Consider the following 23,887-nt stretch of genomic DNA (forward strand, 5'->3'; position numbering starts at 1 on the left):
TAGCCTAGCATTAGAGGTTTAGGAGCAGAATATAGATAAAGATGAAAATAACACAACAAACACACAAACATTGACAAAAAATAAAGAAAAAACTAACTTAAAAATACCTTAAATGTCATCCTGTGATCTAGAAGTTCTTAATACAGTATAAGATCTCAGTGTTTAATTGTTTTGGTCCCTTTTACTAAAGCACATAGGCTAACAAATAGGCCTCTTTTTTAAAAATAAGAATATATATATATATACAAATCTAGACACCTTTTACTGTTTGCAGAGAGTCACATGGAGTGTTACCCATTTACTTGAACAAAGAAAATTATAGATACTCTGTCATGTGAAAGTGTAAGAGTAGGATTTTTGAGGGAAGACACCCTCTGATATGGGATAAGAAGCCCCTCAGACATTGATGAACATCTAGCATGTCCAGTGTTAGCTTTGTGATAACTTATGTACACGTTATGTTCATCTGATATAAAGACACAATAGCTTCCCAGCACTGAAAACGTATCATTACCTGTTCAAAAGGCCAACTGTCTGACTTCATGTCAAGGTATTATTGTTATGCTGTATTAGCTATAAGCTTGAATTCTCGCTATTTAGCTTGAACTTTTCACTAATGTACTAAAAGCATCCCTGGTGATAGCAGATTTGACATTATTTTAATGTGAAGAACATAAGTATCAGTGATAATAAATTTATAGTAAAGTTTTAATTCTCGTCCCAGGTCCATCAATTCTTTAACAAATGACAATAACAAACCATTATCTATCTATCTATCTATCTATCTATCTATCTATCTATCTATCTATCTATCTATTTTTTTAGAGAGAGATTGAGTTCACTCACTCCCACAATGACTTTGACTGCGGTGCTTTTATTTTGAAGGTGGTTGCTGGATGCAGTTTTGTACTGGTCTGTAAGCTTCGGTTCTCTCAGTGGCAGAAAGTGTTTCTCTGCCAGTTTAAACTCTCGGTGTTACTGTAGTACTGTCAGGTGAGTGCGGACACTGAGTAGAGCTTCACTCTCATTGGACATTTATGTGGAACAGAATTCACAGTTTGAGTCTGTTGGACAAATCTCACCGACACTCCTCCCTTTTTGTAAAGAAAGGTAAGATTTACTTCACATACTTCTGTAGAGACTGATTATCTAGGTATCCACGTTAATGACTCTGCTTCCTCTTGCTGTAATTCACAGCTAATCAACTGTTCAGATTCATGTTCAACAGTTATATTCAGTACAAAAGAATCAATTCTGTTTATTTTAAAACAAAAAATTTGGATCATTTGTAGCCAGTAGATGACTGTAGCTTTCATTCCAAAATGCATATAATTAGAATCATATATATTAGTATTAATTGTTAGAATTATACCTTTATGCACTTACATATATAGTGTAGTTATTACTTGCTGTGTTGCTTTGGCAGCCTAAACATTTCCATAGTTGCTCTGTGTGTTGCAGCAAGTTGTGTCTTGCCTACTTTAGATTTTATCTTGACCCTACCAACTTATCTTTTTTTCCACTGGCTTTATCAGCTCTATAGATCAGTAAATTTCACATCCTTTCCTTACATGCACACTTATAGGCTTACTTTTTCTTAAAAACGAAGGGTTGCAACTGCTTCGTCATTTTACTCAAAAAGAAAACAGCAGCTGGTGCTTTGTACCATTTTCCCTAGTTTCTCATGCTGTCTTTCTCCGAATAAGGAAGCTAAAATGTTTACAATATCCACCTCCTCCTCAAAAGCAGTGAACTCTGTTGAAAGTGAGGCTCAGATATTATAGCTCTCTGTCTGTTAACTCTCAACATTCCTTCTCTGTTTTCTCTCACAGGGTTCCCGCTGGTTCTCCAGAATGCGCTCATTTAGTAAGGTATCTTCTAGGTAGCACTGGATCACAGTGGACTGTGAAGTGGAGATGGTCACTTTGACTGCCTTGCTGACAGTATGCTTATGGATACAAACACAAACTGCCTCAGGACAGCAAGAATGTCCCCCTTCTCCTCCCTGGCTGGTGGATTTCACTGTGACATATTCCCTGCCCCATTTCCAAACAGACAAACCTATACAGAACATCGAAGTGAACTCGCAAGTTCAGCCAACAGAGCTTTATGTTGCCTGCCAGAATGTAATAGTAGCAGTTAACGATTCCTTGCAGAAAACATGGGAGTTGAAAACTGGACCTGTTGGCAGTCCTCAGTGTGAAACCTGTCAGGTATGTGACATAGAAACTGACCCTGAAGATCCAGTGAATACAGACAGCCAGGTTCTGTTTTTGGATCCTGATCAATTTTTGTTGCCATACTTGTACTTTTGTGGAAGCACTCGGCATGGGATCTGTTACTTTATTGACATTGGCAATCCAAAGCCTGAGACTAAGTGTTTATACAAAAAAGAGCGAAACTCTCCAACCTACTGTCCCGACTGTCTGGCCAGCCCACTTGGCACCAAAGTCACCTTCGTTCAGGAAGGAACCACATCACTGTTCTTCACTGCAGCCTCTGTCAACGACAGGCTGGCACAGAGGTATCCAAGGAGGTCAATATCAGTGATGAGACCTCTTTCAACTGAAGATGGATTTGATATGATCATGAACGTCACAGTGCTCCCCAGTCTGCGTGACTCCTACAGCATTGACTACATATATAGTTTTTCCACCAAGGACTATGTCTACTTTCTGTCCCTGCAGAGGGAAAATCCCTCCAACAGCAACTCGACTTTTCAGACTCGTCTGGGACGACTGCCTATTTTAATTCCAGAGATGTGGATGTACAGGGAAGTGGTCTTGGAGTGTCGGTACGAACCAAAGAGGAGGAGACGGCGAGAGGCTTTCAGGGACATTGTGTATAACGGACTACAGGCGGCATATTTTGGGCGAGCAGGCAAAGACTTGGCTGATGAGCTGAGGGTGCACGAGACTGAAGACATTCTTTATGGGGTGTTTGCAGAGGTGGATGAGCGTGGTCAGCCTCAGAAAAACTCAGCCCTGTGCGCCTTTCCTCTGACTAAAGTAAACCATGCCATTGACCGAGGTGTGGAGGCCTGCTGTAAGTCAGGGAGTGAGCAGCTGTCCAGAGGTCTCTGTCACTTCCAGCCATGTGAGAGCTGCCCACATGAAGTGAGTAACACTTTTTTTTTAATGCCATCAGAGCAGTACGAAGGTCACTCTACACCCAGACGGGAAGTGACCTGTCCAGACAAACATTGTGTAATGAAGTCACCTGTGATCAGAGCAGCAGAGCTCACAGTTTTATGTCTTGAGGAATAAAGGATAGTGTATTAGAAGAGATACGGCAACAAAGTAAATGTTACATGTTAGCATATTTTATCCGTGTCAGCTTTGAGGAAGGTGTGTGTGTGTGTGTGTGTGTGTGTGTGTGAGTGAGAAAGAGCAGGGCCACATGAGAGAATAGGGAGGGGTGGATGAGTCAGTACGTGACCTGCACATTGCCACACCATTTCCCCGCTCTGTTTCAGTCTTAAGTTTCTGCCTTTGTCAGAGGAAACTGCTTTCGTTACAAAACTTGGATATGAAAATAGTTCAATCAGATATGTATATTCTAAGATTAAAATCTAATTCATGATACTAAGTTGAGTATTTTAGATTTCTTCAGTTTTTCATTTAAAACCCATCAGAATGCTTAAGTTAAGGTGTTGAAGTGTAAAGATGAGCTTGGTAGGTTAAATCCTAAAAAGCTGACATGCAGACTTCACCACTTAAAACACCTGGAATCTGGCTTCAGTTCCTGACAGAAAAAAAATAAAGGTGTGGTTTACTCCCTTTATGGAGTTCATTCTGTGTCCTTTGAGCTCCCACAGATGTGTGCACACCTACAGGAATGCATGCCAACAAACACGAGTTATAAATCCTGCTGATAAAAAAGGAGGAATTTTAAAGGGGAGGGTCAGTGTTGGGCTGTGCCTGTCTTTTGCACATTTCAGTTGAGTGGGAAATAAGATAAATGTTGAACAAGCTAAGGGCAGGCAGAAGAACACACTTTTACTCAGTCAGTACATGCTGTGGGGAAAAAAATCATAAAGTGGTCTTTAAAATTTATAGGCGCTATTTCTAAGAATTGGGTATGTGCCATATAATAACTGGTATACTGTGTGCATTCAAGCATGACAACTGAACTTTAAAAGTGACTGAAAGGATCAAATTGTGTTAATTTTGAGCATTCAAGTGGGAAGCAAACTGGGACATGCTGGGGCAGGTAAGCCCAATTACTTTGTAGTGGAATGTTTACCGTTAGTTTAACCTATCCTGTCTTTTTTGAGTAAACACCTTCTTTCAACCACTGTGACTCATGTTCTGCTACCCAGTCAATTACACACTGTCATCCACTGTTGTATATGTGTGCAAAAGTATAGAAAGTCCAGTTTCAGCAGCAGACAACATGCACTGAGAAACAGTCACCAAGTCAACAGAGCCGGAGTCACTGCTGTTTTATGACCTTCCCTCTCAGCATGTTACTATGCCTGGAGCAGTGGCTGGAGCACTTCCTCTTTTAATGAATGAATTAGGAGTCTCGTTTATTCTCTCGGTCCTGCTTCTTGTCACACACAAGTTTATGCATGCATATATTCCCTCTATATCTGCTTAGAAGGGGCCCTGTGCTGATTGAGGCAGATGCAGAGATGAGCTGAATTTGAAATTTTAAGACTTCCTGTTGTTGTCTGAGTGTAAATGTGGTTCTCCAGCTTCCACAGAGCAATGAAGAGAATGACGCATGCACTGCCAAGGCCACTCTAGTCTCACAGCCGTACTACAGAGTCGATCTCTTCAACAGTCAGATGAGAAATGTCCTGTTCACCTCAGTCCTGGTCACCACTACTGGGAATCATACTCTGGGACATTTTGGCACCTCAGATGGCAGGATACTGCAGGTAACAAGATGCCAGTGGTGTTGTTGTTAGAGGTGGTAGTGAGTTTGAACACTGTGAATACCAAAACTGAAACTCTTTATGATGTATCCCTGCTTTAGGTGATTCTTACACTGTACAGACCAATTATTTTTGCCAATTATTCGCTGGGAGAAACGGCAGTGTCCAGGACAGCAGCTGTCTACTCGAAGGATTTACTTCTTTTTGTGGTTGGAAATAAGGTACATGTTGTAATATCTGCGGCAAGTACTGCTTAACTATGGGCTGTTTTTTTTTTTTCTTTTCTAACTTACCCCGCCCTCGTCTTACTCTCTCCCTAATCCAGATGTTCAGAGTACCCTCTGCAGGACCTGGGTGTTCACATTTTATGACATGCTCCATGTGTTTGACGGCTCCACGCTTCATGAACTGTAGCTGGTGTTCGGGAAGCTGCTTAAGGGAGAATGAGTGCACCTCAGAGTGGAGCAAAGACTCTTGCACACCTGTCATAACCGAGGTAGATCTGCAGCTAGGTGTAACTGATTAACTATTGGACAAAGTTTAAACAGAATGAGTCATAAAGTTGATCATAGTGATTGTACTAAGACACAGATCACTGTTGTCCTATGACAAAACTTTTATTTGCAGTTTTTCCCAAAAACAATTCCTGCTGGTGGTGAGACAGAGTTGACGCTGTGCGGTTCAGAGTTTCAGTCTCCTCTGAGACCCGCCATCATCGGCGGCAAAACCCACATTATCACAGTGGGCTCAGCCATGTGTTCTATCCTGACCGAGAAGAGCAGTAATGACAAGTGAGTAGCACACATGCAGAATTTTTCTTTCAATTTTTGGTCAAATTATTATGTTTTTTTTTTAAATATACAGAACACAATAATAAGATGTGCAATTTTCTAGATTTGATTTTACCATCGCACACAATGGTTGAACAAATCAATACTGATTTCATTGTGGGTTACAGACAGATCAGCAGAAGACTTCAGTAATGTGTTCCACTGATGTCAAATTGGGGCATTTGATGGTTGCATACATCAGATTTTCTTAACATATTGCAGTAATTTGTAAACCATGTTGTTCAAATCACACAGCTTTTCACGAACAGTGACAAACATTCCTGCTTTCAGCTTCATGGCAATGTATTTTTCAGTATCTAATGAAAAGGGAGAACTTCCTTGACCTATTTGGTACATTTATTTCCTCAGTTTATCTGATCGAATAAAAACCATCGTAGATAAACAATAGCATGTGTAGTTTTTAAAGACATTTTTAGACTTGTTTATATGACAGAAATATTGCTGCATTGTCCTGTGTATGCTTGAAACATTGTAAATGTTCTTGTCAAGTGGCCAACAAGCACCTGCCTCACTGGAATATCTTCAGAATTCAAAGACACATTATTCCTTGTGTTCCGAATGCAGGCTAGTGTGCAAAATTCATGAAAAAAACCCCAGCCAGAATCTCAACATCACTCTGCATGTGCATGAGGGGGAAGTGGAGGGACGCTACTCAATCGAAGGCACAGCTCAGATGTCTGGCTTCTCTTTTGTGGTGAGAATGACAAGTGTTATACAGTTTATTTAAGTGATGTCTATTATGTTATATAAATTGTAATGATACAGATATATATTTTATCTCCACTGAAACAGGAACCCACCATCACAGAAATCAACCCTGGCTATGGACCCATGTTTGGGGGAACAACAGTTACACTAACAGGAAAATATCTTAATTCTGGGAAACAAAGAGATGTGTACTTTGGAGAGAAAAAGTGCAGCATTCAAACGTGAGCAGCAAAAAATATTTAACCATTACTGCTACCCACCACATTCATTTCACTCTGTTCAGACAGTCATTTGAACATGTGATATCACATAAGTATGACTTTTTTTGTTACTGTAATTCCTGTTGTTTTCAGAGTTTCTGAGGAAACTGGAGTTTTTTCTTCAATCGTCTGCTATACAGCCACTGCAGCAGCTGTTGGACCTGTACCTGTGAAAATCATTATTGACAACTTTCAAGTGACTGCTACTAAGATGTTCCTCTACAAGAAAAACCCTGTTGTAAACTCTGTGCGTCCACATTGCGGTTTCCAAAGGTAAGAAACTGACTTCAAATTAAGCGATATAACTGAGAAATTCGTCCAACATCATTAGTAAAATGAGATGATGTTGACAGAGACAAGTCAACTGTATAAATGATATCAATGGAATACTAATTGTATTAACATGTTCATTTATGCTGCCGTACAGAGGCTCCAAACTGCTGATACAAGGTCAGAATTTTGACTCTGCCTACAAAACTGTGGTTCAGTACACTCCCAAAAATCCTGTTGTGGAAACTTTACAACAAGTAAGTCGATGCTTTTAACCTCTACTATACATTATTCAGGCAACTTAGTTCAATTCAAACCAGGTCATTAAACTTTGTCTTGTGAGTAGAGAAGAAGAATGAAGCAAATACTTTCTGTATGTGATTTCACACAGTACATTGTTTTGTTTTCATTTCACTTGAGGTCTGCAATGGCACAACAAATACTACGCATATGGAATGCTGGGCTCCTGCTTTTCCAGAAGAAACGCCAGAAGAAAAATCAGAACCAGGAGTGATTTCTATTCACATTGATGGAAAAAATAACCTCTTCAAGCGACGTTTTGACTACCACCCTGATGCCAAAGTCATTCCCTTTGAAAATGATGACAACGTTTTACTTCTAAAACCAGGAGACACTGAAGTTTCTCTGCATGTATGTTTGCAAACTCTTAAATTATCTTTCAAAAATCTGCTCTGAACATTTGCTTGTATTAAAATGTCAATAACCGTGATACTTGCATATCATAGCTAATGCTACATCTGCACTGTGAAATATCTTACTGTACACAAAACACCAATGACCACTTTTCTTTTAACACATTGTATATTTTACAGCACAGTAAACTGAATACAGTGAGCTCATGTATGAAGATTACGATGACCATTGGCGGTGTGCCCTGCAACGCTCAGGTTCTGTTAAATGAGCTGACCTGCAGGATTCCTAAAGGCCTGGTGATCCCCAGCGAGGGGCTGCCTGTCAAAGTAAGAAAGTCTGCTTAGAAATAATCTCTTAATCCAAATCACCTGTGCAAAATGACACTAGATGAAATGCATTTAACAAGAGTCATCATGTCTTTCACTACTGTAGGTGTCTGTGAACAGAGAGGTGTACGATGTGGGTACAGTAGTCTATGACGACAGCAGCAACACTGTGATTGCAGGCATTGTCCTGGGCATCATTGTTGCACTGGTAGTAGGTGCTGGCCTTGCATTACTAGTGATGATTCATTTGAGGAAGAAAAAGAGAGGTGAGAAACATTCTGCTGTTTCTTGATGCTTTCTACAAACCTAGTTTGTTCCTAATGCATTCTGTTCTGTCATCTTTACCGTATATTTTTTGTAGTTTATTGCTCAGTGATTTATATGTATCAAATACATCCTTTCAGCCAACATAGAGAATCGTCTATCAACAATGCTGTCACGCAGCCGCATGAGCAGCACCCATACCTCCCCAACAGGTGACTACAGACGAGGTGAGACATCCAAACCCATGAATTCCTAAATAAACTCAAAAATGATACAGTTTTTCCAGTATTGAATTTCTATTAAGCTTACCTAATTCATATAAACATAAAACATCAACAAAGTCAGGTATAATTGACTGTATCCAGTCAATTTTTTTTTCTCCCTTGTGTATTTTATTTTGTGCATTGCAGTAGATCTATCCAGTCAAACCTCTGGCTCAGGAGGAATGGCTTTCCAAGGTTTATTGTACGCTGCCAGCTATGATCATCTTGCTGTTCCTTTAATGCCACGGGACAATATCTCAATGGTCAGCTTGAGTTCTGACCTTCTTGAAGAGGTCAAAGATGTGCTGATCCCTGCTGAGATGCTCCGAATTGAGGATAGCCAGATCATTGGCAAAGGTAGGCTTCCTTTCGTCTACTGTCAGAATTTTACTTTCTTTACACTTAAGCACACATCCTTTTAGTTGCTTTTCCTTTCTTACACAGGTCACTTTGGGACAGTTTATCATGGATACCTGATAGACAGCAATAAGCAAGAGACCCACTGTGCTGTTAAGTCACTGAACAGTAAGTAAATACTTATTTTATAAAGGAAATCCTCATTTTAGAGCTCTTGGCTGGTAAAGTTATGGGACTATGTGTTTAATTAACAGGGATCACAGATTTGGGTGAAGTGGATCAGTTCCTCAGAGAGGGCATCATCATGAAAGCCTTCCACCACTCCAACATACTCTCTCTGCTGGGCATCATGCTGCCCAAAGAAGGGCTCCCTCTGGTGGTTCTGCCATACATGAAGCATGGAGATGTGCGCCATTTCATCCGCTCTGAGAAAAGGGTAAATTTAACAATGAAACTTGCCAAGCCAGATGGGTCATGATTGTGAATATCTTCTCTGTTAGCCTGGCTAGAGTTTTTACCAGTTTATAATGTTCTTGGATTTATAATGTGCAGCTTGTTTACCATTTCTTTGTCCTTCACAGAACCCCACAGTGAAAGACTTAATCGGGTTTGGGCTTCAGGTTGCCAAAGGCATGGAGTACTTAGCCCAGAAGAAGTTTGTTCACAGAGACCTGGCTGCACGTAACTGCATGTGAGTGTGAATCACACACGAATTACTGGCCTGTGACGAGTCAGTGAAAGACTTTGTCTCTCTTGCAAGAGCTTATTTCATTGTTGGTTAGAAAGTGGAAGCCACATTTTGAGGTAGTATGAAAACAATATTCGAAAATACCATTTATAGTAAACTATTTATAGCACAGAAACACTGATGAAAAATTATTTCCGATTCTTCACAAAGTTGCAAAACAAATAATGGCAGTGAACACAGCAGTTTTTTTGGACCTGTAATTTTTCTGTAACATAATTACATATTTGTTTTAAAACAAAATTTAACAACTTACTTTGTAAGGAAAGAGTTAGTAGTGTATGATGATAACTTAGACATTTATTTTTAAATCTCTGTTAGCTACTAATTGATTCCCTTCTTCATGGCCATGAAAGGACTAATTCAGATGGTTTTTAAATTAAAATAAAGAACACATTTGATTTTCTGACTTTTTAAATGTATTCTTTATCCCACCTCTGCAAGAAAAAATCTAATGGTATTATCACAGGTTATCAACATCGATTTTCTAATTTGGTGAAGCTTTAGATGTAACTTTCTCCCCTTGAGCACACCTTTAGAAATGTTATTTGGAGAAAAACTGTGGAGGGAGACGATCCTTTCTTAAGATGTTTGATCTTTGCAGGCTAGATGAAACATACACAGTAAAGGTGGCTGACTTTGGCATGGCCAGAGACATATATGACAAGGAGTACTACAGCATTCAAGATCACAAGAGGGTAAAGCTTCCAGTTAAGTGGATGGCTATCGAAAGCCTGCAAACACAGAAGTTCACCACCAAGTCTGATGTGGTGAGTGTGCTTAATCTAGTCAAATCAACAGAAACATTTTTATATGTATTGTATTTGTATATTATAATACATTGCTCATCTGTTTCTCAGTGGTCATATGGCGTCTTATTATGGGAGCTGTTAACCAGAGGTGCCAGTCCATATCCAGATGTGGACCCCTATGACATCACACACTACTTGTTGAAGGGACGTCGGCTTCCACAGCCACAGTTTTGCCCAGATACTCTGTAAGAATCGTAGTGGCACACTATAAATATCCCATTACATAATGACTCTTAAAGCACAGCTATCATGACATCTATATCTAGTTTACCCTGTGATCTTGTAAACATGTATAACTAATGCATGTATAGACCATGTTGCTATATGTCAGCTCACAATGGCACCACTGAGGAGTTTACTCACCAGCTTGCATATTTACTTATGTGCCTGCTCATTCACTCAGTTGCATAATTATTCATTCCACAGCTATTCAATCATGCTGGCATGTTGGGACCCGGAGCCTGAGCACAGACCAGGTTTTCACAGCCTGGTTACAGAAGTACAACACATCCTGTCCTGCCTGGAAGGAGAGCACTACATCAGTTTGAAGGTTACCTATGTCAACATAGACCAGCCAAGGCCTTATCCTGCCCTGACTGGATCTGCTGATGAGGCTGAGGCCTCGGACTTGGATACAGACAGTCATGCCTCCGGCTGAAAGTGCTTTGACACAAGACTCTGTGGCAAAAATCGCAGTATCCAGATTAGAGTTGGAAAGCATGCAAGAACAGAGACAGCTGACCTCGCCAGATAAATTGTTGATTATGTCTACAAACCCGAGTACATGGAACAGTTGACTACTGAGTTAAAAGACACTGGAAACTCGAACTGGAGACAGAATCACATTGGAGTCTTCCCATCCTGGTTATTACAATCTGTAGCAAAACAGAGACAGTGTGTAGAGATGCTTTAATCAACCTTCCGAAGCACGTGTGAATGAGACAAAATGAATGTAAAATGTGCTTTTGTTCTCATACTTGTAGTGTAGGATGAGGAGGAATATGGTGTAATACGTATGTCAGCATGGTAAACTGTTAGACAGGGTCTATGAATGTTGACTTGTGCTCAGGGTTCAACAATTTCGCTTCTTTATTTCAAGTTTCTTGTCATAAGAGGATACAGTATGTTATGTCCTCTCATACATGCTGTACAATGCAAACTTAATACAAGGGGACATCACACGTGGATGCAGAATAACTCAAGCTACACAGATTTAGAGCCATTTTTGCTCTTGGTACCACAAGCTCTGCACTTACTGAATTTTGCAGTAAACTTTCTGTGCTGTTCAGAAACACATTCAGCACCTGGAATTATCACTAGAGGGCAGCCAACTCCTCTTTCTAAGGAACACAAGTTGCTGCGGCAGTGAAGCTCTGCACAACAGCAGACATCTCCACACAAAGGTGTCGCACAAACAACTATATTTATCTGAAACTCAGACATCCAGACTCACTCTTAAATTCAGTCTCTCGACTCAAGCAGCACAGCACAACATATGGCACATTTTTGGGAGATTCTTTGCTTCCTGCATGCAATTGAAATTATCTTCACACCACATCAGACAATCCGGGGTAGTTTTTAATGTAAGCACTAATTTTTCAACTTTCATACCGACATTGCAATATGGTTGAGCCAAAGAGCTGGTTTATGTTGACAGACAAACTTTCTACCAGACGGAATGCATTTGGTTCTCACATACTTGATTTTTGATATTGCTGCATTTCTTTTCTTTGAATCCAAGAGTGATCTGATCTCATTATTTCCTTGCACTAGTTTGTACTGTAAAGAGAGTTTTTATACAAGCAAATGGTTGTTTGCGCATGCTTCTCTACATCATGTCGACAATAGAAATGTCTCTGACTTAACATGATCCTGATTAAATTTTAAGAAAATATACTTGCTGCAGAATAGCAAACAAGAGAGTTCCACCTGAAAAATCACTCACTTAAAATTGAACACATAACTGTTCAAAAATGCCGCAACAAAAAAGAGGGTACAAAAGTTCTTCATGAAAGTGCCTCATCAAAGGCAAAGATGAAAACGTGGCTGAATGCAGTGACACAGGTCTGAGGCAGCACAGCTCTTGTTCTTTGCCAGGTAGATGAGAGGAATACAAACACACTGTTAGAGGTTTGAATGATGTCAGCTCAGCCAGAGTAAAAACTGCACGCTTCTGCCTAATCTGTGTATCTAGCATTTGTAATACTCTATGAATAATTTATGGATCTTAAAAAAAGATTTTTTTTTCATCCCTTGCCTTTAGGTACTGAAAAGGTGCTGGTAATAATGACAAGCTCTGGTTGCGTTGAGGTAGAGTTTCAGGTTTTGAAATGAGGAGATGTTTCCAAACAAAGCAAAAGACAAAACAGACCAGCAAAACCATGGATGTTTTTGTGTGAACAGCCATTGCATAAAATGTTATTTTATTCAAGTTACACTGAAACATGCAGAAATCATTTTGTATGTATAAATGTTACTGGTCATTTACAGTGTCCATGCTTTCAAAATCATTAGAGCTCCACAGAAATAAAACCAGATCTGGCTACAATTAATCTGAATTCAGATAATTTATACAAAGTATTGATAGACAGCACAGGATGAAGATGAAATGACAGATTTGTCTTCTAAATAGTGTCAACTTGCAGGGTGATCTTATAATTAACTTGCCAGTGCAGTGTCTGTGATTGGAAGAAGCTGCTGGCATTTAAAATACCGTTTGGCATGCAACAAGGATACTGGCATTGAAGTCAAACCTTGAAATGATATAAGAAGGACTGGCATCATCTTTGAGAATTAAGAAAGTTCTACTGAAAAGTAGACATTGGAATAGTATCAAAACATTTTTTGCAGTTCTTTTAATAGCTGTAATTTAGCTTTTCTCACAATTTTGACAGTTTTATACTTTAGAGTATTTCAGATGCCAGTGTTTCTCTTTTCTGTCTAGGGTTAGATTTCAGCAGATGTATGACAAAACTACCACGATTGATACTGTAAACAGACATGCTTAATATATGAAACAGGTTGTTAAACTAGAAAGTAAGAGTGCTCAAACTATGTGTAGATAAACAAGACTTAACATGTTACTTTGTAGACAGTCGAAACCTCTTTTGCTGATTGTTGAAACTAGAAGAAATGGTAACAGAGATATTCTATTAACTTATGTTATGAAAGGATTTAAGATAGCTTCTGTCCCCTTTGGACTCTACACAGCATAAAGATGTGGTCCAGCACCTTCTGATTGCACTTCCATTCAACAGTGAACCTTTAAGTCTCTAATATGGGTGAAACTTCAAAAATACAGAATCCTACACTTCCCATAATGCAACTCAAAAACATTTATCTTCAGACCCTATATATGTCTAATCATGCACCACAGTTTGTAAAGAAAAAAGCATGTAGTCTCTAACGGCACAGTGTGACATGAATTGCTTTTGGCTTATGTAAGAGAGTTGATTTCATTGCACAGTTGGTTGCAGATTTAGTTGTATAAGGATTTTTTTTTAAACTGCATTAATAGTATAGTTGCACTTCATCCTTTACATATGGGTTCAGTTACCTTGAGCAACATGTTTTAGGCTGACATGAATCGTTCATGTTTTCCTTTTCATGCACTTTATGCTAAGCCAGTTACATTGCAGAGCAGATGTAAAACTGGTTATTACAGTAGTGCCAATATACTGTGAATGTCCATTAATCTGAGGCTCTGCAAGGTTAATGTTATCACTTTAGAAAACTCCTTCAAATATTCAATGTTTTTGCATGTTTTTCCTGTGATGAGTAAGTAACATTTACTGGTAAATAAATGTGATACCAGAGGAACAAATACATTATTGAAAAACCAGAACTAATAATTCAGTGAAAAGAGATCTTGAGAACCAACACCAAGTTCCAGTTGGTCTATTTATTCAGAGGCACCAGATATGTTCCTCTCACACTCCACACACACTGGACACACAGACACACAAACACCAGCCTATCTAAACCCTGAAGCACAGTGAAGGGGAATAGCTCTGCTCAACAGAGAGCAGACCCCTAAAGTGTATAGTCTAAAATTCCTTTTGTTGTCTTCAACTGTATATATTTATAAATATTTTACACTTTTATTTCACACTGCCCCGGTTTTGGAGCAGACTTTGGTTGAAATCTGCAAAATATCATACAGCAGCTGTTGTGTGATCCATGACAAACTGGACAAGCAAAAGTAACAGCGGCCAGTTTTTTTTCCATCAAGATTTATGCAGATTTGTCCCCACAGACTGAAAGGGAGAACATTACAGAAGTGTAATTTGGATGGATAATTAGCACTCAGTTTAGTTGATAAAATAACATGATTATGATTTGTTATAAATGAAATAATGTAAGATTATATTTGTAGGTACAGATGTGTTTTAGAATCACTTTATTAATGTATTTTTTTCCTCATGAGGAACAGTAGGAAGGAGCCAACATCCAAAATCTTCCACTCTAGTCAGAGACACTGATTAGAGTTCATTGACCCCCAGAGATGTTGAATTATAACGAATGCTTGCAATGGAACAGCAGGGCAGCGACTCTCAAACAGCAGGATGCTGACGAAGCTCCGCTGACATCATACTATTTATCTGTGATTCATCTGTGAAGCTCGATGGAAGTGATGCAGCCATTTATGGAGCGTATGACCTGTGCGGTTGTACCTGGCGACATCTGTTATACATTGCACCTCTTGGTATAAAATGGCCCTAGGATTGGAGAAAAAAAAAATCACTTGTTTCACTGTTGTTGAGCAGGTGTTTTAAACTGGGATGTGAATACATTCGCAGTCTAAAGTTTTTCATTATCGCTCAAGGTCTCACTGTTTTTCATGATGTTGGTCAGAACACGTCTGCAGAGGGAGACAGGGAGAGCAATGATGAGAGTACAGCAAGAAAGTGCATATTTGATTAGTCACTGACAAATTTACATGGTGTTTGATAGTCAGGTTTCTCCTGTTGTATCGTCCTATTTTAACATTTGACAATTCAGCTTTTAAGTCCTGTGTTTTTCCACAAAATATGCATTTTTCAGACAGAATAGTCAGTCAAAAGAACAGAAAGCTATAATCCTCAAAAGTACTCTGTGCTTTTCTGACTAGCAAACATGTGTAATCCGGTGTGTTTTCATGCTAAATTTACACTTTTTAATGTCCATTTTTCTTCATTTGTAATCGACTGAATCCTTTCCATCTGAAAAATATTAACTTTCTTCGCAAAATATCTTGCAAGTGGGTTTGTAGCCTTTCTCACACTTCTGTTCTGTGAATTGAATCTGCTATCCTTGAGCTTGTGTACCATCAGTAGCTACCTGAATAGCGAGGCAATCTTCCTCCCTCTCCCTTGCTCTTCTCCATTGTTGCATCGTATTCAGAGGGAGGATGAGGAGTTGGGAGGTCACAGATGGAGAGAAGTGTTATGTTTGTTCCTGTCTCTGCTCTCTGAGTGAATGTCTCCACAGATGGCATTATATTGAAAGGCAAACACAAATTTGCAGAGCAATGAAAGAGCTTTAGAAGCACAAGGCCAGGCACGCAGCTAAGTGTACTTGTTTTTTCAGTTGGAGTTTTTCATCATCCATCATCAGTGTGCTGGTGTGTTTTGTCGCCTACAAAATGAAGACGTGCATTACGGTATTCATACCACATACTGAGCATGTAGTTACAAAATGAACTGCACAAATGTATTTTAATATGATGCTAATATCTTCAGACTGTATACTGAATATAGGCTGACCTTCTCATTCTGTATGTCATCTCTGCCGACTTATGGAGATACATCTGCATTAATAATGAAAGTAATTTCATCAACACCCATGCTAATAAATTTTTCATATTATGATGTTATATCCTGACAGTCAGGATGGAACCATAAAATGTATATCCACATAGACACTATGTGCTCTCTCATTAAAACTGTAAAGATATTCTGATTCTGCCTCAATGCTGTGTGTTCCTTCAATACCCAACATTGTCAAGTTTAGTTACACAAACCACAGCCTGCATGACTCCTCTCATCCTCTTATCTGTTAATAGTGAGAATGTAAATCTATGGTTAGAAGTTGCTTACATAATGACAAGTAGGATAGCTCTTGTGTGCATTATAAATAGTTAAATTCTGAAGTTCAAACTTTGCAAAATACAGGATTCTTCTTGATTTACTAAAAACATCAGTACACAATTTAAAGTACTTGTAAAAAATACTCCTGTATTTACTATAATTATTCTAGTGCTTTTACTAGAATAATTATGGTAAATAGAATACAGTAAAGAAACAATTTCATCTTGACTAATGTTTTAAGCATAGTGATTCTCTCTTTATGACTGGAATACTCTTATAAAATAACTATTTGTCATTATTACTGGATTAGTCTTTATTCTGCATTTTGATTTCACATGATCTACTCTCTATGCTTTGCTGTGCTACTTCCAGTTCATTTATTTATGGCTACTTCTTCAGGTGACAGAGTAAAATCCTGAAGTCTTGGCATACTAATGGCTTTTCCTTTCTATCACATCCCCAAAAGTTAGGTTGTTTGTGTTAAATATAGCCAAGTTTGAGACTGTCTGCAGCAATCTGGTTGTGCTGTAAACAGCCAGATGCAGCTGAAATTAGGAGGGCAGCGCCGGCATGCATTCGGTCATTACTGTTGCTCATCAAGGTTGTATAACCACGCAATTGGCTGCCGTTGTGGATAAGCTCCCACAAACCTGTATCTCCACAGTTATCTGGGCTATTTTAATGAATGCTGAAGCACAACTAAATACTTCACAAGTGGATCAATCCAAGGCTTCCTCTGTCTAGAAATGAGACAACAGAGATGACGATTATATTGGCCTAATTTAGAACGTGCAACACTCTCCAACACTGAGGCTAAAGGTGCAATAATTTATGTACTGTTAATGTGTGGTTTGCTGGTTTCCTGCATAACCTATGGGCTTTGTAAATGTCTGTGGCTTTCTTCTTTTCTCAAGCATAAAGCTGTCCAATGCTCAATTATTTACACGCACCTGTAAATAGGTGGGTAGAGGTTAGACGTGCTGACAAGACGGAATGTATTTCAGCAGGTTGGAAAGGTGATGCAGTTCTTGACTGAACTGCATCACCTGTCCTGCCAGCAAAATTTAGTCTTTAGTCTCCATGAGGATTTTCTCATGAAAGATTCTGCTGTGGATTTGAAGTCTGTTCATGAAATAACTTGCAATGAGGTTTCGTAAACAATAATTTGTGAAGAAAGGCCAATGTTTCTTTCCTTAGGTCCACACTGTGTTTTAGATCGCCACTTATGAAAAACAGTCTGAAAAGGGAAAGTAAGCTCCTGTTAGATATTTACCCAGAAACACAGAAAACATGTGAACATGGTTTAACATTTAAGAATTAGTTGTTTTTTTTCTAACATTCTGAAACATAGCATGAACAAAATGTACAGAATAAGCAAATTAACAGTTACATTTGGGTTTGGACAAACCTGTCAGTGATATGAAAAATGAAAAAAAATTCAAAGCCACAATAATAATCTGATTGTCTCAGCACTCTGAGATCAAAAAGAGACAGATAAGTTTAATCAGGTGAGTACCTTGTTAACCAGTTCACCCTTTCAAGGTTACAAACAAGTGCTCAAGAAATCCCCCTTTGCCAGTTTCCTACTCAGTAACAATTTGCTCTGATAATGGTTTTGGCTCCTGCAGCCTGCAAAAGTCACACATAACACTTGCCGAGATGGTGTCATGTTTAAATTTCACACTAAGTCCCAGCACTGAAAAGCAGATCAGTGGTACATGATGGATTTAGAAGTATCTGGAATGGCTAGACAGACCATTGTCTGTCAGTGTTGGGACATTTAGCTTTATGTGCACTTACTGTAAAATGTCCCTGAGACAAGTATTTCACAGACATAAGACTTTAATTAGCATGACTTTAATGATTTCTGAGCTCTATACACACAGTAAAAAAGTAATACATACTTGATATAAATAGACTGAATTATACATTATAGTATTGCAATTAAGTATGCTTAACATGATGAATAGAAACACTGAGTCCAATTAAAGCAGTTACAGCCAGTATAACTTGTAGGAAAATAGTCACATACTTAAATTATGTTTCATGACATATATTCACAATTTTTGCTCAGGTGATCACTCTCAACCATCTCCTACAAACCACTTTTATTTTGAGCTATTAAGATGCCCAAACCTATTCAGATTTTTTTCTTCATTATGGGACACCTGATCATCCCAGGGAAACCTTTCCAGACTGTGTTCAAACACTGTCTTGCTGTACCGCATATCAAAGGAGCCACAGTTCCACCCATTCCTTAAATGCCGCATAAAGCAGTGCTGTTAGTGTATCGCATTCATTCAGTTGCCTCTGTTAACAGCCGTGTTATTGCATCCTGTAAAACAGAGACGCGAAAATGAACCATGTCAGCTTTCGTTGGTGGAGTTTAGACAGGTCAGTAGACAGAAAATGTGGAAAAGAGAGATTTTCTGTTATGCTGAAATGTATTTGTCTTCCAAAAGCCCTGTTGTGGCTTGTGAGCCTGTTGCTATGACAACCATCATTTGATACTAGTAGTGTGTAGGAAGGCAGAGAGATATGGTTGAAAATTAGCAAACTGCTTTATGCATGTTTTATAATCTATTCATAATTTTCATGTATGTCTGTTGTGCCAAGGGACTAAATAATAAAAGTTGTGAAGAGTAATGTGCATATTTAAGGATGTAACATTCATTCAAGCATTGAGTAGCACTGGGCCATTTTCCTTCCCATGACTAATTAAATGTTTATTATATTGTATGGTCCTCAAAGTGAATACCTCACCGTGAGTGTTTTCAGTATGTAGATTTTCTTCCACAAAGTCACTAAATTGCATATTTCGCTCATCCTCTTTATGGAGACAGTGTAGTGACCTACATCTCTCAGGAGACCATCACAGTCCCTGCAAAGAACCAATTGTTAATTTTCTGGAAAGCCATTTTGCACTATTAATATCCAAACAAATTATATATTATTCTATATAACTTTGGTGTCATCCAGATTAAGTTTGTGTTTTAAAAAGTAGTGGATAGTGACATTAAACCAGTGTAATCATGTTCAAATCATGACCAAAGAAGAGTAGCTCTATTGCTTCAGATCCAGCATGGTTCATCATAAAAACAGAATGCATAGATGAGCAGAAACTGCAATAGTTTGTATATATCAAAAATTAAGTCAAGTAAAAACTGCAGCAAAATATAAACGTTGTAATTTGGAGGCAAAACCATCATGTTTCAGAAAAAATATCCATCATCATTTTAGCAGAAATTTTTTTTTAAATAACTCTGGATGAAAGCCAGTGTGTGAAGTGTAATATTTCTGCATGAGCCATAGCCTGCAGCAATTAGGAGAAAAAATCCCACTGTTTATGAAAGTGGTTAAGTGCCGGTGCAAACCCAAAGGCAGCACTCATAAACTGTGAATTAGCACAAGAGAACTCAGAGGCAGATTGCCTATTTCCACATGAGCAGAGAGACTACAGTAATTACAAGGATATGAAACCTTTAAAGCAGGTTAATTTATTTATTGTTGTTGCTTTGTCCCAAGAGGACAGCCTAATAAAGAAATGCACTGAACCAAAGTTAGTTACACACTGAATTTTACTCTCTTCACTGTGTTCAGATACTAAATTAAAACCCGGGAGTAGATTACATGAAGTGATATTTCACCACTTAGCTCATTCACATCACATTTTCAGTGATGTTCACTATGAAATTGATTGTTATGGACTGTTTGCTTTGACACAGAGACCATCGATGCACCACTAGTTATGAGCTGATCAGCGTTATGGACATCCGGTCTCACTGTGTTGTGGTAGCTATGGTAACCTCACAGAGCACCAAATGTTCCGCTTGAAGTGTGAGGGTATCATCTGTGACACTGTGCCTCCCTTCCTGTATGGAGGCAAAAACAAGCAGAATCCTAATGACTTGTCCAACTGACTGGATGATTTAAAGAGCCGATTTACCCAAATTTAAAGCAACAACAAAAACAAAGGAACAAAACCAAAATCAAAAGTATATTCTTGCAATTGTCATATCATGGCTGCAGAATTTCAGTAAATCTGGCTGGATAAAAATAAATAAATACACATACTGTCACCAGTTTTCAAACTATTTCTTTATGTCCAAATCAATAATTTTGGTATTCCAGAGTTACCAGGAGATTGTTTCTGGGAAGAAAAACAACAAAACAAATACATAAATAACTATACTTTGCAGCTGATGCGTATTTAAAAAATGTAATATCTTGGAGCAACTTAAATATTTCACTCTGCTGTTGGAGCTAGATAAGAAAACAAAACTATCAGCTTTGGCACTGGAGTCCAAACATTTTTTGACCCTTAAATGAAGTAAGTGTTTTCTAATAAATGTAAATCACCGCGTAAGAGCATTCATAAAGTAAACTGAATGTGAAAATTAAAGAAGACACATCATGGCAAAAAATCAAGAATGCAGACAAATGATGGGCTTCTTGTCTTTCTCTTCTAAAATGGAACTTTAAACAAAACTTATTTTATGATACATTTTCTATGACCATGATTTTCTGTATTGCACTTTGGGCTATTTTTTGAGCAGTGTTTATATGTTGAACTGAATACATGGGACTTTAAGTCTTTTGCGCTTCTTCACAAACTGCTGTTCAAGCTGTCAAGGTCTTCACTAATGCTTGAGAAGCCTTCAGCCCTTCAAAGTTTTCCATCACGGACCCCATGACTATTCGTTTTGGTTTCTATGGCAACTAAGTTAAAATATAAGTTGACTCATCTTTTACAAGCATGAGTACAGAATTGTACAGACAAAAAAAATAAAGAAATTTTGGCCTGAAAATGAGTTTACAGCCAATCCAGCTCTGCAAAAAAAAGAAAAGAAAAGAAAATCCATTCTCCTGACACAATGAACACAATCTGCTGATTAAACGATATTGTTTGGCCAATGGGTGAGCTTGTTTTATTCAGTCTTTTTTGATGATGCCCCATCCATTTCTAGAAGGTTCCTAAAACCAGAGACAATGCACCGGCACCAGTTTATGTCAAGTCTGATGTCATATACACGTAATGCACATTCTCTGTTTGAAATTCATCACTGAAGAAACTATACAGAAAAAAAGACAGGCATGTTGAATCGATAAAGCAGGGGAGCCATTTGAGTCCATTCACAGACTTACAAATGCTGGATTAACTAGATGCAGCCATGGTAACCTAGGGATGAGCAGAGCACTGAGTAGTTTCTGAGAAGCACAGTGAGGTACTGCCTGTGAGCTGAATGACGCAGATTCTACTTTTGCGTATGCTTCTACTTTATGACAGACTATAGAGCCCCATTGTGGATAATCACAACTGATGAAAATCACATCACAGGAATAAACTGCATGTTCTTTGTTGAAAGCAACTAAAAAAAGAATCGTACCTCAGAAGAGTTACATTTATGTAATATATCATGTCTCCATTCAAATACAAGGCAAAAAATATCTTTAGCAGTGGCTAGAAACACAGGAAGCCCATATATTGTGTCCCTTAAAGTCCTATAGTGTACTGATTGTTGCTGCGTTCTCATTTATCAGAGGGTCACAGCAATTATAGGAGGTCAAATTCCTGTGACAATTTAAACTCATTTGTCATCGTGGACAGCTTCGAACATAAAATAAAACAATCAGATTAACTGAATTAGAAGTGTACACAATAAATGCCAGCAGAAGATCCCCTAAAATAACAACAAATGCAGAGTGTACTCTGAGTCAAAGAACAGAGGAAGACCTGAGACAAAGAACAACCCAAAAAGTCCCAACAAAATTTTAGATATGATTGAGCAGACTGAACTCATAACATTGTAATTTAAGCTTGGCAACAAGAGCTGAACTACAGCCAACTCCAGAGTCTTGCAGATAGGAAAATGGTTCTCAAGGTTGCTTTAAAGATGCATATTGGAAAATTAGTAAGTACATTAGTCTGACTTATTGGAGCTTCTTCTTTCAGATGGCACCAAACACAGCAATATCCTTGTTATTTAAGAGGTGGTTGGTATTGTGAGAGTGCAAAAAAAAGATAGATGTCAGAATCAATTTGGCAGCTGTGTCAAAGCACACAGACATGCAGGTATTAAAACATAGAAGCAGAGGTGAGGCAGCATATTTTGCAGAATGCATATGCACTGATGAAGTAACTTTTGGTTCTTTGGCTGCTTTGACAAGACACCAGGAAGTGATAAGTCTTAATGCTTGCATTCCAACCTGATTTAAGGCTATGACTTGTTGTAGACTGTGCTTCAACTACTCAGGGCTGTCTCCTAAAATGAAGACACCTCACCTTTAATCTAAAGAATATCCATTTTCAGGGTGTACCCAAGCTCTATTTTTGATACAAACTCCCCAAACACCCATGCTTTTGTGCTACTGTTGCATCAGTGAGGAATATATTTACATTTCCAAGTACACTTTTACATTCTTAACACTTGTCTTTCCCCATTGAAATTCAAGATTTGTATCTCGAGGGGAGGTGTCAATGACAAGAAACAAACAGCTGACACAGTGATTGACTACCTCCTGCAGTGGAGGACTGGAGGGGGGTTAGAAACTTATGACAGTTTATAAATACCAACAGTGATATAAGGAATTCCAGGATTCAGATTTGTGATGCAGCACAACTTCTACTGCGAAACACAGCCAGAATTCTGGAGCGCCATATGATACAGGGAGCGAGAAAAGAGAGAGTAGGTGTTTTTGTGGGTAGGTGGGGAGCAGGTTAAAGATGCTCCACTGCTATCTCTCTCTCCTGCTATCCCAATGGCCTTTTAGCGGCATTACTCATTTTAGGAAAGAAGAGACACTCCTGTTACATAAGGCAGTGCTACAGAGTTTGCCTACCAGATAAAATCCCTGCAGATCCTCTGTATACCTGCACATAATTGCAAAGTGTTACCGATGGTCAGAACAGTTTTCTGTGCACTTGGCGAGCTTTTGAAATGACAGAATACAGTGAGTAAGCAAACAAAATTTTGCAGACACCGTAAAATATATGTTTATCTTCAGACCTGCACATTCTCAGCAGTTTCACCATCACAAGCAAAACTCACATTGTCAGTGAAAAGGTTGAGGATAGAACTGGCTGAAATCAATGGTAATGTTGCTTCTACCTAATTTAATCAAATCTCTAGGAACCTGAGCCGTACATCAATATCAGATCAAGAGAAAAAAATACCTTTGCTTAGTCATTTTAACAAAGGTTCCTTTTTGCCACGTATCAAATCTGGATAAGGCATACAGCCTATGTAAATGAATGTCTACAGCCTATGAACTTGTTTGAGACCACATTAAGACCATCACAGTTAGTTAAAAGGCATCAGAATACTTGAAAAAGACAAAAGTCTCTACTTTGCTCTTTCTTGGATCCATTGAACCCCATCAAGAAGATCTCTCCTCTTTGCAAAGCCAGCACTGATACTGACAATGAG

The 23,887-nt window shown here is 38.6% G+C and overlaps 1 protein-coding gene across 2 annotated transcripts; it reads left to right on the forward strand.

The window, feature by feature from the left end:
• Positions 1-949: 949 nt before the first annotated feature.
• On the forward strand, positions 950-12,944 carry LOC111574952 (macrophage-stimulating protein receptor-like). 2 transcript variants are annotated; one of them, XM_023279794.3, is made up of 21 exons: positions 950-1,110; positions 1,833-3,116; positions 4,700-4,885; positions 4,984-5,103; positions 5,208-5,378; positions 5,510-5,673; positions 6,298-6,427; positions 6,526-6,662; positions 6,795-6,974; positions 7,129-7,228; positions 7,392-7,622; positions 7,805-7,951; positions 8,058-8,217; positions 8,356-8,442; positions 8,626-8,835; positions 8,923-9,003; positions 9,090-9,271; positions 9,417-9,526; positions 10,185-10,350; positions 10,441-10,577; positions 10,819-12,944. In XM_023279794.3, exons 2-21 carry the CDS (start codon positions 1,917-1,919, stop codon positions 11,048-11,050), a joined length of 4,131 nt encoding a protein of 1,376 aa, XP_023135562.2. In that variant the 5' UTR covers positions 950-1,110; positions 1,833-1,916; the 3' UTR covers positions 11,051-12,944. The 2 variants fall into 2 exon arrangements, with proteins under 2 accessions (XP_023135562.2, XP_035808532.2); XM_035952639.2 differs by having other exon boundaries at positions 8,629-8,835.
• The last annotated feature ends 10,943 nt before the right edge of the window (positions 12,945-23,887 follow it).

This window comes from Amphiprion ocellaris, chromosome 5, assembly GCF_022539595.1.
Source record: "Amphiprion ocellaris isolate individual 3 ecotype Okinawa chromosome 5, ASM2253959v1, whole genome shotgun sequence".
NCBI classification, from domain to species: domain Eukaryota; kingdom Metazoa; phylum Chordata; class Actinopteri; family Pomacentridae; genus Amphiprion; species Amphiprion ocellaris.